The sequence below is a fragment of the Primulina tabacum genome, chromosome 9 (assembly GCF_025594145.1).
Source record: "Primulina tabacum isolate GXHZ01 chromosome 9, ASM2559414v2, whole genome shotgun sequence".
In the NCBI taxonomy this organism is placed as follows: domain Eukaryota; kingdom Viridiplantae; phylum Streptophyta; class Magnoliopsida; order Lamiales; family Gesneriaceae; genus Primulina; species Primulina tabacum.
Genome location: NC_134558.1, coordinates 41,217,703 through 41,232,826, shown reverse-complemented (window position 1 = coordinate 41,232,826; position 15,124 = coordinate 41,217,703). Strand labels below are relative to the sequence as shown.

General features: G+C 34.9%; 2 protein-coding genes across 3 annotated transcripts; both read right to left on the bottom strand.

Moving 5' to 3' along the window:
• Nucleotides 1-3,041: 3,041 nt before the first annotated feature.
• LOC142556313 (actin-related protein 9) lies at nucleotides 3,042-9,123 on the bottom strand. The gene is made up of 20 exons (XM_075667748.1): nucleotides 8,946-9,123; nucleotides 8,800-8,872; nucleotides 8,609-8,718; nucleotides 8,456-8,515; nucleotides 8,274-8,339; nucleotides 8,063-8,144; nucleotides 7,267-7,466; nucleotides 6,815-6,935; nucleotides 6,025-6,089; nucleotides 5,757-5,846; nucleotides 5,516-5,566; nucleotides 5,281-5,412; nucleotides 4,877-4,966; nucleotides 4,681-4,751; nucleotides 4,398-4,591; nucleotides 4,253-4,296; nucleotides 4,129-4,178; nucleotides 3,870-3,915; nucleotides 3,508-3,558; nucleotides 3,042-3,252 (listed from the first exon to the last, which is right to left on the bottom strand). The coding sequence occupies exons 1-20, from the start codon at nucleotides 8,946-8,948 to the stop codon at nucleotides 3,109-3,111; spliced, it is 1,743 nt and encodes a 580-aa protein (XP_075523863.1). The 5' UTR covers nucleotides 8,949-9,123; the 3' UTR covers nucleotides 3,042-3,108.
• A 333-nt stretch (nucleotides 9,124-9,456) lies between these two features.
• Nucleotides 9,457-13,283, bottom strand: LOC142556314 (uncharacterized). 2 transcript variants are annotated; one of them, XM_075667749.1, is made up of 5 exons: nucleotides 13,055-13,283; nucleotides 10,538-10,664; nucleotides 10,322-10,411; nucleotides 10,137-10,235; nucleotides 9,457-9,758 (listed from the first exon to the last, which is right to left on the bottom strand). In XM_075667749.1, the coding sequence occupies exons 1-5, from the start codon at nucleotides 13,120-13,122 to the stop codon at nucleotides 9,657-9,659; spliced, it is 486 nt and encodes a 161-aa protein (XP_075523864.1). In that variant the 5' UTR covers nucleotides 13,123-13,283; the 3' UTR covers nucleotides 9,457-9,656. The 2 variants fall into 2 exon arrangements, with proteins under 2 accessions (XP_075523864.1, XP_075523865.1); XM_075667750.1 differs by having other exon boundaries at nucleotides 10,550-10,664; nucleotides 13,055-13,281.
• Between the last annotated feature and the right edge of the window lie 1,841 nt (nucleotides 13,284-15,124).

Genomic DNA, 15,124 nt, shown 5'->3' with positions numbered 1-15,124 from the left:
GAAATGGAAGTTGGAATACTGTAGAACTGTTGCAGGTTTGATCGAATTCACAAAATGGGCTTGAGGGGGAGAATTGCTAAGTAATCAAGCCACATAAATTGAATTCAAAGCCACATAAATTGAATTCAAAGAACACCATTTTGGAATTCAACAACACAATTAACACATGGTTTGAGATTAATCAAAAATGGTTGGTTTAATTATGTAAGCAATGAGGTTTTAATTTTTGTTTTTTCCCTAAACTTCACCTATAAATACCTATCCATTCTTCATTTCAAAATTACACCAAAACACAAAATCCTCTCATCTACAATCATAAGTGTAGAAGTGAGATAAAGGATTTAGTGTGAGATTTCTTAAGGAGTGTTTATCCTTGGAAGGAATAGGATTAGTTGAGAGAAAGTGAGTGTTAAAATCAGAGTGTTTTGAGTGAAATACTTTGTATTCTCAATTCTCTTGTCTTCTTTGTTATTAATAAAGAAGTGATCTCCTTGAGAGGTTTAAAGTGGACGTAGCCCAATCTTGGGGTGAACCACTATAAATATTGGTGTCCATCTTATTCAATTGTTGATATCACTTAAGATGTTCCGCTGCGATGTTATCTCGTTTATTTCATTGATATTCCAACAACTGGTCCACCTCTTTAATAGAATTATCGCGTATTTAAAGATAAGTATATATATATATATATATATATATATATATATATATATATATATATATATTAACAAAGAAAATCACATTTTGTGGGCGGGTTATAATATTTTTCATGAAAGTACTGACATGATAGCGAAAAATGATGTTTTGGCAGACATTGCTGATGTATTCCCGATGAAAAATGATTAAAATTGAAAAAAAAAATTATTATAATAATATTATGAATTAACTAACAACAAGACTAAAATGAAAAACGTGGAAATTACGTGACTAAAAATATAAAATTTTCTAAACTAATAATTTGATTTTATTCAACTAAATTTATGACTCAATAACATAAGGCAAAAACTTGTGTGAGACGGTCTCATGAGTCGTATTTTGTGAGACGGATCTCTTATTTGGGTCATCCATGAAAAGTATTACTTTTTATGCTAAGAGTATTACTTTTTATGCTAAGAGTATTACTTTTTATTGTTAATATCGATAGTGTTTACATGTCTCACAGATAAATATTTGTGAGATCGTCTCACGAGGGATCTACTTATCACATAAACAACGCAAATACTAATACCACATATCGCGCGCAAACATAAATAATGATAATACGGAGTATAATAACATACTCGTTTAATTATTCAATTTCATAGATGTCCATGTGTTATAGACATACTATTCAACTTGTTTCATGATTTAAATTTTTTGACTTTTTCAGTTTATTTTTCGTGATGGATCAATCAACTAAATAAAAATGGATTAACATTAAGATTTGAAGAATTTAATTATCATAATTAATTGTCCCATTATCGATAAATGAAGGAAAAATTAACCATGCCTTCTAGAAAATAGAGTAGCATATAGATAAAAGAGAAAATAGAAGACGGCCTAAGAAAGTAGGCAATTAATTTGTTTACCAAATTCATTCGGAAAGAAATAATAGATTGGGTTTACGGCAGAAATTATGGGCATTCATGCATGGCCGGGTAAGAAGAGAAAGATACACTCACTTACGGAGCCAAGAATTCGATTTTATCCGAATTTTAAATTCTAAAATCATTTAATATTTTAAATTTATTTATCCGTGTTAATATCAAATTTATCCAAAATTATAATTTGGCTAACTTCCACACACAGCGCATAATACGAAAATAATAAAGAAAATCCAGCTTTTTTTATTTATTGGGGTCTACACCAAAATATGTTCTAGTTGCGGTTGTGATGTTGTCGTTCCAAATTTAGGATTTGGATGCTTAGATGATCAGTCTAAATTTCTGGAACAAACAAAAGGCAAAATCGGAGCGGCCTCGTAACCAAAAGGTTGGGCCGGGTGCTGCCATACCACCGGATTCTCCTGCCACCGCCGCCTCCTTTTTACCGTTTACACAGGAAGACTTTGTCTCATCCATCACATCGTTGGACATCGGCGACTGAACCAACGGCGATAAGAGAGGTATCGCAGCTTTCCATTCCTTGGCCGGACTAATCTGTATCGACGGCGGAGCCCTCCTCTGCAGCCGAGTCGATTGGCGCCTCGAAGACCGATTTCTATTCCCCATGTCTGCCATATTTTTTGAAGAAATAGGTGGTGGACGAGGTATGTCATAAATATGGGGCACGTGGAGTACACGAGTGGGAGTCAAGTGCAGAATCAAATTCTTTCCAGTCAAAAGGTCGTCAAAGGAGTATTGAAAAATAATGTACTTGTTTTTTTTTTTTTTTTGTTCTCAAAATTAAGGTTGAATTTGATTTTGTTTTGTTGGGAGAGATTTTGATTTAAAAGAACACTCAGTCTTAAATGGACAATAAAACATTGTTCCAAATATATGAAAGGAATTTTAAAATTGTATGCTGAGCTTGTGGTCAGTGTTGGTGGAGCCAACGAATCCATTCAAGTACAACTACTTTTTCCAACTAAAATTGCTTTGACCATAATTCTTTTTATTTTTTAAATTTATAACAGATGCTAACGACGTCATTTATTAGAGGCCTTCCCACAAACGGCCGTTAACATTACCACTCGATTGAGTTGAAATCAACAGCTGTTATCTTTTCATGTATGTTTGATATTATGATCAGAGGGAGGGAGGTTTTTCAAAGCTTTTATGACTTGAATCATTTCAAACATTGGGTGAAACCTTACAGAAATTTGTCACTCCATGGCTGACTTATTATACCTACTCTCATACTTGCGTAAAATTGAATCCTCTCAAACTACCAACATGTTTTCCTTTTGAGTTGTGATGAAAAATTTCAGTCCATTTTTCAAGGTGTGGTTCAATCTGAAACCGAACGCTCAGGGCGAGTAACTCCCTGGTATGTTTTCAACATATGTCCACTGATACTGTTGCCATTAATTTGGATTGTATATGTAGAAAACTCGCAACTCGTAAAACTCCATGAATACTTCTATTTGAATCAAACTAGAAATAGGGTAATAATAGGTCCATCACGAAGTCAAGAATTTATGTAACACATGGATTGGGCTTGAAGAAAATAAGAATCCTTGTACTTTCTAGCGCTTCCAATGTATATCCCATTCTTGATCCAGTCATCGCGATGTATCCACGCATCCCGCGAGAAATCGAGAACACCCAATAACTGCAGCAAGATAACATGGCAAGTTTATACTTACTGAACACCATGCATATGAGCATCCAAATCGTATCATTTTTGTATTAATGAATGTGAGTACAAAAATGTTGTCCTATATCATAAGAAGTTGTGGGTTATTTTACAAAAAAAAAGAAGGAAATATTGAAAATATATTTACATGACCGATGCTACGAAAAAAGTGTTTTGGGTTTAATGACGACCTTTGGAGAAACAAAGTGAATGTATAGCAAGAACACTTACCACTCCACCTTTCCATGACACGAAGGCAGGATTTGTTCTTGATTGCAAAACCTGTGAAGTGTTGCATAAATTTGCATAAATCAAATTTATGACGGTACTTACATCACAATTATCTCCCGACAGTACTCTGCACTTTTATAATTAATCAGCATCGAGATTCTATCAACATAAAAGGGATTGCATAGCATGTTCTAATAGTCTCTTTTTGGCGTTTAGGATAATATATAACATCAGAGACAACGCCTTCGATGAGAATTCGCTTACATTTTCAAATATGAAATACTCATGATTTCTAGGCCTTCCTAGTTCGAGTTCAACGAGCATTTTATAGTAGTCTAATTTCTGAGGTAAGACCTACTGACCTCCACGGTATCAATAGCTTCATGAGAGGGAATAGCATGCAATACCCTGAGAGAGAAATCGTAGAGCTAAACAACAAGTTCATGCAAGTAAATATGACAAAAATGTGTAGCCTTATATTGAAAAGATGTATGATTAAAACGCATTGGCAAGGGAACCTGAAACAAATTCGGGGATCTTTGCATGGATGCTCTATTTTTAGCTTTTGTGCCGATTTTTGCCATAAAAAAGATTACAACTCCAAAGTAGAATAGAACAAACCTCTCTTCCACCGCAGAAATGAGACCCTCGGTTAGAGCCACTCCACCAATCTGAAGGATTGAATAATGTCATGCTCCCATCCATGGATGCTTGAAATCTGAATAGAATAAAGGGGAGAACTCACCAGTTGCATGCTACAGAACAACTTTCTCTGCAGGTCTATTCGCCCTACAATTTTCTCAATTCAAAGAAATCAAACAGAAGAAAATATACAACCATCCAATTTTGTTAACAACAGATGCTTATACAGAAACAAATTTAAACTCCACCTGTTGAAAGAATACTTTTTGAAATAGCATCGGCAAGACCAATAATTTCCTCTTTTTTTGGCTTCGACTGAAATATGGGGTAAGCTTCCCACATAGGATAAAATCCACTACTAGATGGGAAGTAACCATCCGACATATCCGGTCTTCTAGGAAAATCCCATGTATCTTCCAGCATATCCTCATTATCACTGAACCTGGAGTTGAAAATAATTTCAATTCGATGAACGGCAAAGCAAATTAGCAGCACTTAATAAAATAAAAACCTGAACTTAACATTACTCACCAAGAGCGAGGTGGTGGAGGATACACATCTGGAGCCAAAAGCATAGGGTAGAACAAACCCATAGGGGGGACCTGCTACCAACACAAAATATCAAATCTATTCCACGAATGTACCGTAAACCAGTATTTTCCCAATTACAAATAAAGAAAAATGTGAATTAAAAAAATTATGTTTTATAACCAGTTCCAAGGCATACATTAAGAGCGGTCAGTCTTGTCTTGTGAGACCCCGGTGGTGTGCCATCTTCATATGAATGAACCACAGCAACAGCTTCAACTTCTCCTTCCTGAATATCAAATACAAAATGATTCAATGCTCATTTTCTCATAGATGTCATGTATCAAAAGAGTAATGAGTAGTCCCAAGATAAATCAGTTGTCAAAAGGAACCTTAATGGCAGAGGTCAGATGCCAATTCATATGTTTCATAGCCAGAAAAATTACTGTATAAATAACCTAATTATTTAAAATTAAATCATATAATACCTAATTTTATGTTCCTTGTCCATCACCTAAATACTTTGTTCCAAAAACTTCTCAAGATCTAGAAAAACTAGCATCCAAAGGATGAATTTCATGAAGTTAACTGCGATGAACTCACTCTAATCAGACAGTGAGACTCTTTTAGCCTGTTGAGCATCAACAAGTCTATGGGCTTCGTCAGAGCATCACTACGAATTGGTGGCCATTTTTGATGATGCCTCTGAGTCCAGAGAAGGCATCTTGATATATCCTGAATAAAACAACAGGATTCAGTAACAGAGAAGGCATGAATATATTCATCTGAGTTCCATCTCATTCATAACCAAACTACAAAGACAAAACTCGATATTTACCTCTCCCCCATATCGTAGAGTAATCTGTGTGTTAGGTAAAGTCACTCCATCCTAAACATCAACAGAAGCCAATCAGGTAAATGAGGAGCATATGTTGCTAATAAAGTAATTTTAATAAAGATAAGTATGATTTCCCAATTCCATATGCCTGAAGAAAATTTTCAATAATGTTGTTGACAAGAACTAACGAGGAAAAATCCATGACAAAAAAAGAATTGCTCGGGTAATTGAAATAACATACCTCAACGCAGATAACGGACGTCACCTGAGCACCAATATTCACAACACATGCTGTTGATAAGCCATTCCCAAAAACAGCAGTTAGTCCTTCCTGCATTATGTGTTAAAATGAGTGAGATGAGTTGAAGATCAAGAGTACAAGAGACTTAAGGAAGAAAATATGAACTAATATATTCCAAACATTACAAGTGGACAGCTTCTGGCAGTAGTAATGGATGAAGCGTAACATCTTGTACAGATGAGATGAAAGATTTACAGGGAAGAAGTACCTGGTGGACTACTGCTGTGCTGAAACACAAGTCTCGAAGCACGAGAGTAAGAACTTCCTTTATTTCTGCTCACAAATATAAAAAATGCAGCAAATTTCTCAAGATCACTAGTTCAAAGACTTGGACACAGGTCAGCGGCACTGGAGATGTGGGCCAAAAACAAACATGGGCCCAAGATCCAATACGTCTATTCTAGAAGGAAAGAGAGAATATTCATTCTGTTATGATCATTGTTCTGATACTAGCATAGCTAGTATATTTGTACAGAGGCAACTCTGGGTTTTTCCTTTGTTTTCTCAGTTTATTCAATCAATACAATTCCTCTACTTTACTCCTAGCCATTTATATTTTATAAAGCTCAGGTGAAACCTAACAGAAACTCATCTCCTTCCAAGCAGCTAAAGCAAAGATCTCTTCTCAAGTAAATAAATATTTTGACAGCAAAATAATATATCTTTTGACGGTCATGACGTAACCCTTGATAAAAATATAAGTATTTCAAGAACAACAAACAAAAAATAAGATAAGACTTTGAAAGCTCATTACTAGAGGGATTTGAGCCAGAACTGAAGCAATATGACAGCAAAAACGACGGTGAATTGTGCAGCATATGTGAATAAACCACAGATATGCACGGACACGAGATGCCCCATGCTATCAAGAACTGAAGCATAGAGAACAAAAGTTTTATTTTTAGCAAGTAATAGAAGAAAAACTATTATATTGCATTTAGCAATTCGACCGACATGTCAACACCCAGATAAAATACGAAATAATATGCTATGATTACCTCGACTATCAAATGTATCAGGGACCACAATGACAGCAGAAAATATATGTCTTTGACTGCGAGGAATGTTAAGTTTATCAATCAAAATCCAATCCCAGATGGCCAGCATATCCTCAAGTACCTGAAGAATGTGAAAAAACATCATCATAGTGTTGATGTGCAGTGCTTGAGACTAAATTTGAAAACATCTACTTTTAACAATTTTAAAAAAGATTCAAATTAAATTTCAGTTTGTGTATCATGTGATGAAATGGATTTGGCTACATATTGTCATAAATTTCATGTAGTAGATGAAAGTAATGAATTGAATCAGTAAAGTAACAGAGGCCTGATGAGCAGAACAGGCAGACCTTCTAAAAATCAACCCTCCCGAGGTCAATTTAACATAAAAAGTTCATAGGAATGCAGAAGGATATTAGTATCGTACAATCATAAACATTGATAGATAGTACCTGCTGCACAGGATAATGAAGAGATATGTTAAGGTGGCCTCTGCGAATAGGACGGCGCAAGACATATGGTTCACTTGGAGATATTCTTAGAGCTTCTTCACCACAAATGTACTCCCTGTACTTAGGCTCAGTGGAACTGTCTTCCTCATTTGCTTTACCTTCCTTATGGGTCAATGCTTCTCCAGATCCCAGTGAATTACCTATAATAACATTGTTATTGCTGCTTTAAAATATATTCTAAGAATTTTTCAATCAACACAGTAAACCAAAAAGACCAGACTGTGTCCCGTGACACCACATAATAATGCAGAACAAAATGAATCAGAGTGTTGTAAAAAAATAACGAGTTTAACGATCATAGAAACTACTGGTTGGTGCTTTTAAATTCCACATGTGCATAACCATAATGGAGGAACATAAACTATATGTTTCAACACAATTCTATAATTGTTAAATAATAAATATATAAAAAAAAAAAACTACAAAACATAGCACATGCCAGAACATCACAATCCGAAGAGTCCAATAAGTTTACAAATCTAAGCAACAATTTCTGGTAGTAATAGAATAACTACCATGAGTCATCAAACTGATTATGCAGCGGCCCAAGTGCATTAATCAGCCAAGCACACATATGGTTTTTAGAGATACACGTTAATATGTTTTTCCAAAAAAGTACAGTGAAGCACCATAAATAAAAAACAGTCCTTGATAGATAGGAAGACTTAATGAGGACAAGTGTACAAGCGAAGCAGCCAAGAATCCTATTTTCCATCCGCTAAAGATGAATACATGCCTTTCTCAAACACTTCAGTCCATGGAATAACAGTCTCTTTTCTGTCTTTACTTTGAGAAGGAAATGCATCCACACGACCCATCTGCAAAATAAAGATTGCAAACTACCATCTCAATAACCTTTATGATCACCAGAAGCGGTAAACACCAATATACCAAAATTTTAGTAAAAAATTCCAGTTTATAATAGACTTTCTCTGCGAAGACATTACCTTCTGAGGGTATTGAATGTTAGTAACTTCCTCATCTAAAAACCGAATTTTCAGTAATGATGCAATCTGATGATTTGACAAATATAAAGAGCACCAAACCAGTACATGAGAACAACGAACACATAGAGGCAGATTCTTGAATCTCCCAGTCAGTAAATTTATTTTAAAACATTTCAACTAACAATATCATAAGCCCTTTCCCGCTCCATATGTTGCACCGTAGTAACCTGAGAATTAAGCAACTGCAAGAAGGGTATAAAGACTGAGGCAAATTATAAAAAAAATCAAAGCTCTAAGCTAAAAACTCCCGACATCAGAGAAAATAAAACAGTTACCTGATCTTGAACGTTTTTTTTAGGCACTTGCGATGTGCGTCTAGCAATGCAATGCGCAATAGTATACGGAGAATCATGTTGTGCAAGTCCTACTCTTATATTAGCTGAACCTAAATCAACCCACAGAAAGGAAAAAAAAATTAGAAGAATCAAAACTAAGAATTGAAAGCAGCCAATGATTTTGTGTGTACCTGGGTTTATTACAACAAGGTTGCAGCCGCGCTCTGCGAGGAGTTGAGAGGGAACTACCGTTTTAAGGTAATCCTGAGTGCATCAGATAAAAAATTCCGGTTAATAAACTCCAAAATAATTTCGTGCGAGGATTTTCAGCGCTTACCATGGCCCCGTGACCAGTTCGCGAAGTGGAAGCAGCAGACCGGAAAGCTATTGCTTCATTTATCCACCTGCCTCGGCTCAAATTAAACCGTGTTAGGTTTCAGCTTTATGGCCGGACCGATCTATTTCAGGTACATTATTTTTCATATACGTTTTTACCCTCACAGGTTAAGATCGGGTCTTACCTATCCGACTGAGACCCATTTAATATATTAAAAGATGTAAAAAAAATATATAGTTAACTGATTGGTCTAACGTAAAATCGAATGAATATTCATCCTTCCAAGTTTTAATGGGTCAAATCTCCAATATTGGCGATAGGGGGACAAGCAATCCCAAACGAATATCAAAACTTGTCATTATTAAGTTTCTAAAATTAAAGTTAACAATGTTGTTGCCCGCATTATTTTTCTTAAATCTTCAAAACTCATGTAAAACCCCGATAATCACAAGTGGGACTTGAATGCTCACTCAAATTCGGTCTTTCCGTTTTCAACCTCGCAACAGGCATGGATGCAATCCAATGATGGACAGTGAATTGAAAAGAAGAATTGCAAGGTTGATGATATCCATGTATATGAAAAACTTTTCCAATAAGGGATAACCAATAGTTGGGCTGGATCATATTGAAACACGCATTTGTGAACTACCTACACTACTTCATTCCAATCCCGAGTCCGTTTTTCTTTTATCAGAGAAAATAATTTCACATTCAAGCTGCCTTGGGTTTTGGGGCTTTTTTCTTCTGTTGCTTCCTCAAAATTGAATTCTTCATTCCCTGGAAGAAAAGCAATGCGCCGAGAAATGCCACACACTGCCAATAAAAGGTAAATCAAGTCACCCGAGCAAGAGATCATAAATAACACAGAATATTTACAAAGTGATCGTGTAGGACGTGTGATCTTTCCGTACAGTTAAATCCACGAGCTGATTCTAGACGAATTGGTCTATTTTTTTCTCCTCTGGGCATGGGAACCCACCTTAATGTGACAGATGAAGGACAGTTGGGGCATAAAGCCATCAGAGGAGAGATCGGACTATTTCTTTCTTCTTCTTCTTCTTTTTAAATAGAAATTGTCATTTTTCTAGAACTACATTTCCCAGACAAATTCCTTGATTCATCCCTAAAAGAAACAGTCTGATACAAAATTATCTGGTTTTTTTTAAAAGGGTACGATGGTAACAACATTACCTGGAGGAACTCGTACAAAAGTACGGAAAATTTTGGCTCGCCAATATCATAGTTGTAAAAGTCATACAAGATGGGAGTCGTCAAAATCAAGTAGAATATCTGCATCATCGATGAGAAAGCAAGTAAACAATGGTAACAATGAAACTCCTTCAAATCAAAGTTAAGGTAGGATCAGATGATCTCACCAAAAGAAAAGCGCCAAAACTGCTGCCTAGAACAAATAAAAGACCTCCAAACCCCTTCAAAAAAACAGAGGTAGCAACAAAAGTCCTAGCCTGCAAAACGTACATAACCATAATCAACATAGAAAGAATGATGGCAGAACAATAGTTTCTTTTATCCTTTTCTTTTTTTTTTTAAATCAACAATATATAAAGGAATGGATTGTGGATCAAGAATACCAGAGGCTTTACATCAAAGTATAAATTGTTTTTCCCGATATTTCCCTCGATGAACTCCTTGACAAGCCCAAGCTTTGGAGCCCATTCTTTTGCTGCAGGTCCACCGTCCTTTCCAAATTCGTTGAACCTAAAAAATGCAAGCCACATTGGTAGAAAGCAACATAATAAAAGGTGCACACAAACAGGAACTTATGAGGATTTACGTCATACACAACATATAAAAAATACCAAAAATTAAAGGCTGTAAATGTTTGAAAATCTTATCGAATGAAACATAATTAGCCTATAAGGAAAAATCTAAGATATAATTCTAGCATTCTGATTCCAAAAGTCACAATTTAGCATTTGCTAGACAAGCCATTTCCTGTGTTCTTGTTACATCCCAAATCCCTTGTTTTGCCAGTCTACATACTTTGACATTGCCTGGAAACCATGCTTAACACTGACGTCAGTGGCAAAAAGAACATCTTCTATGACTTGGGTTTTTCAGGATTCTACTGTGCTACCATTGGTTTCCCACCTTTTATTCACAAGTTCTTAACAATTTTTCATGTAGACAAATTCAGTAGTAGGATGGTGTGGCAAAAAACACCAACTCAAATGAACAAACAAAATTAAATAAATAGTAAAGTTTGATCGTTCTATTTAATGACTCCTCAGGAACACCACTGCCTTCAATTTACACTAAGCCAAAATTTCTGAAAAGATTAATCCCATCCAGTTGTTCCCATTTGTTCAACAAATGCTAATTCCTAAATCCACTAAAGTTTATAGCACTTCCATTGCAAACACATTCATATAAATATTGGAATATGATGTCAAGTTTGATCGGTGGAACAAGAGTCCAAATTATATTCCATTCCTCAAAAGGACAAGGTGTGGGAGTACTTCAAAATGTAACATCCATGGAACTTCAGCAGGATCACTCCAATCTATATCAAGAGAAGTGTTATCTAAGAAAGAGAATACTAAACTATAAGTTGCAAGAATTTTCAGTGCACACAATAACCGTGGTTTTATCAATCATTAAACAAGCATGCAAATAAATAGGTTACATGATTCTATAAGGGCATCTCCATGCATGGACCCAAAATATGGGTTCATTTTTGTCACATCTACCGCCATATAAAAAAATAAAAAACCACTATTTTTAAAACTCTTCCTCCACAATCATAAACCCCAAAAAATCAACTTTTGTTGGGCCCCATTATCCAATCACACCTCCCTTCCCACACTCATTTAAAAAATGAACCATGTTCTTAGTTTTGAACGTGGTTCATTTTTTGAACCATAATTGTAGTGGGTTCATTTTCTTGGGTTAAAAATGAACCCATTACCCACGTGAATAAAGCTCCCATTGGAGGTGCTCTAAGGGTTGCAATGAAGAAAAACACAAGGAATTTTTGTCGCGAGATGCAACTTGTCTCCAATCCCTGTGGTATATAAGTGAATATGTCACTAAAACCACCACCACATTTTACCAAAATTTCCAACCCAGTAAGAACCAATCCCTTCAGCAAAAAGCATAACTATTTCTGTTTTTGGAAGATATTAGCTTTTTGATTCTTCGTAAAGAAATGAGGCATTCAACAGGAATCCAGACACCAAGCCCGAAATGAACTTTGAGACGAAACCGTGTGGCAATTTCATCCATCAATTCCTTTAACCCACTGTGCATTGGCTTCTATAGTGAAGTCAGACTTGTTATAGCATTTTAGTCACTTAGTGGTTAATCAGCAGCCTAAATATGGCGCCAGGAAGACGCATTCGTGAAAAACTATATAATTCCTTAAAAAACCAAGCTGAACAATTATTGAGAAAGAAAAGGTACATAGCGTTAAAATAACTACATATTCAAAGAGCTCCTGCATCTATAGATCTGGAACCGATATGAGGTGGGCACTGGGCAGGGGCTATCCTCAACACTCCACATGTCTTAAGATCATAATAACTTTAACTAAATGCATAACTTCTTTCTAAAAACAACTTTCTTCACTTCTTCCTTCCCCTTTTTCCCAAGTAAGATAAAGGTAATCTACATGGATCCTCTGAAGTAAAACCACAATCCCGGTTGCCCAAAAGAAAAATTAAGGAAACGCATAGCTAATCAAGAAGCAAGATAAGCAACTGGCGAAAGCTTCAAACATGGCACCTCAGCACTCTCCAAAAACACAAAATCCATTTAAAAGTCGCGCCTTTTCCAATCCTTCGCACTACTTACAATCTACCAATATGAAAATAAACAGCAGGACAATCTCCTTGCAACACAGCACATTCCAAGAAAGAACTAAATCAAAAAAGCAGTAATATTTTTAATCCTCTCACAATCAAAAGTTCTTTTTAAAGAAAAAAACCTAAACAAAAGATTTAGATATGAAACCACGCGGAAAGTCTCCACACAGTATCAATCACATAAATATGCATTAAATAAGCATACATGCCTATATATACAACAGATCTGATCAACAAACAGAGGAAAAAACAAACGAAATAATCGGAAAAGGAAAACTGGGTTACATTTGCCATGCAGATAAGATGAAGATTGAAGCAAAGAGCACTCTTCCAAGAAATGAAAAGAAACCCATGTTCCTCGCTGCCCTTTGCTCTTCAAATACCCTCTCGCTATGCGGATGACGAAGGAAATATTCCGCACTGAGAATCGTGAAAATAAAATTGAGTTAAAAGGAAAACGAATTGGAAAAAAATTATTGGATGTACTATTTCAGTAGGCGGGGGAGTTGGTGAGATAAGATTTTTCGGGAATAAAACGAAGTTAGGATTGTCATTCATTGAAAATATTATTTTTTATGTTAAAAATGTTATTTTTTATTGTGAATATCGATATAATTGATCCGTTTATATATAAATATTCGTGAGACCGTCTCTTAAAATACATACTCAAAATTTAAATAATTCATTTGTGTTCGTATATTGTAAATCTAAATGAATTAAATAGAGCTTTTACAAAACAAATCCTGGCATTTATTGTTTTCTAGACTAAGGTTGCTTTTAGCTGATTTGATTGGATATGAAATAGTATTAAATAAATAATAATATGTTTGATTAATTTTTTTTATAAAATATGGTAAATTAAGAAATTATCATTTCTCAATAACTAATTAATATAAATAGAAGAAAAATATGTAGCGTAATACCGTAATTTTTTATTAATTATTGTATTGAGGTGAAATTAATAATTTATGATTTTAAATATCGATACATAAAATGAAAATGACCAAATCTCATTCATCCACTCAAATATACATGAGTGGTGACTTTTCAAAGAATTTGAAATTAGATAATAGTCACATATCAAACTCATAATCCATTTAACTTCTGATATCACAAATTCAAATCCAATTAATCAAACATAGTTACTCCGATTATTGGCGGTACTTTCCGGAGTCTCTTGACAATATAATAGTCATATTCATATACAGAGACATACGAATTGAATTTGGATGCATATCATTGTTATAGATGCTTTATTGTTTCTTATTTGTTGGAATTCTGTATTTGGTTGTGTTCTGTTGATATTCTGGATGATATGTATGTCATGTGAGCCACATTTTAGTTCCTGCAGGTCAAACTGTTGCATGTGGGATGCATGTGAGCCGCCTCTTGTTCACCTATGATAAATGCTGCATGACGGGATCCCATTGTGGATGTTGTTTTATTATGTCTGTCATGTGAGCAACATCTTGGTTCCTGCGGGTCAAAGTGCTGCATGTGGGGAAGCACGTGAGCCACCTTTTGTTTCTCTGTGGTTAAAGTGATGCATGATATAAATCTAATCTGAATTATGTTATTATGTTATTCTTGCATTCTGTCATCCTAGCTACATGCGTATTTATTATTTATTTTTGTGAAAACTTTTGTCATTATCTTTGAGATCGAATTAGTGGATGGATACAAGAGTGTACTGAATAATTTTGGTTTCAGGTAATAGTCTAACCGAGGAAGAAGAATATATAGAAGAGATAATTGAGAATGATGATGACATGAAAAATGATTTGTAAACTTTGGAGACTTGAATTCTTTCATTTGAGTTCTTTTAATTTCATATATTTTGGCTACTTCTTTGGAAGACTAATTTATTTACTCATATCAATTGATATGATTGATGAATTGACTCACTTTTTTTATAATAAATAAATTATGATTCTTTGTAATATTTTAGGTCTTACGTTGATCATATGAGTTATCGTTACTTTAAATAAGTTTTGATCTCTACAAATAGTGCGTGGGTTTGGGTGTGCAAAATCCGGGTCTTACACCATGACCAGAATATGTAAAAGTTTCAGGAATTTCGCTAGCATTTAAATAATGCACAAATTCTATTGAAATATGACAAGACCTAGGACCATTTTTATTAGGAACATGAGAAGCATCATCACTGGATAACTCGTTCGACATAACATGTTGGTCCTCAATTAATTCATGAATTCAGAAGAAAAAACTATATCGATATATCTTTTCCTGGATCCATCATCATTGGAACTCACCCAAATTGGAACTACATCTATGTCTTTATACAAGCCATACATTTATGTAACTTCATTTTCTCTTCTCATCTGTGTAAGCCCA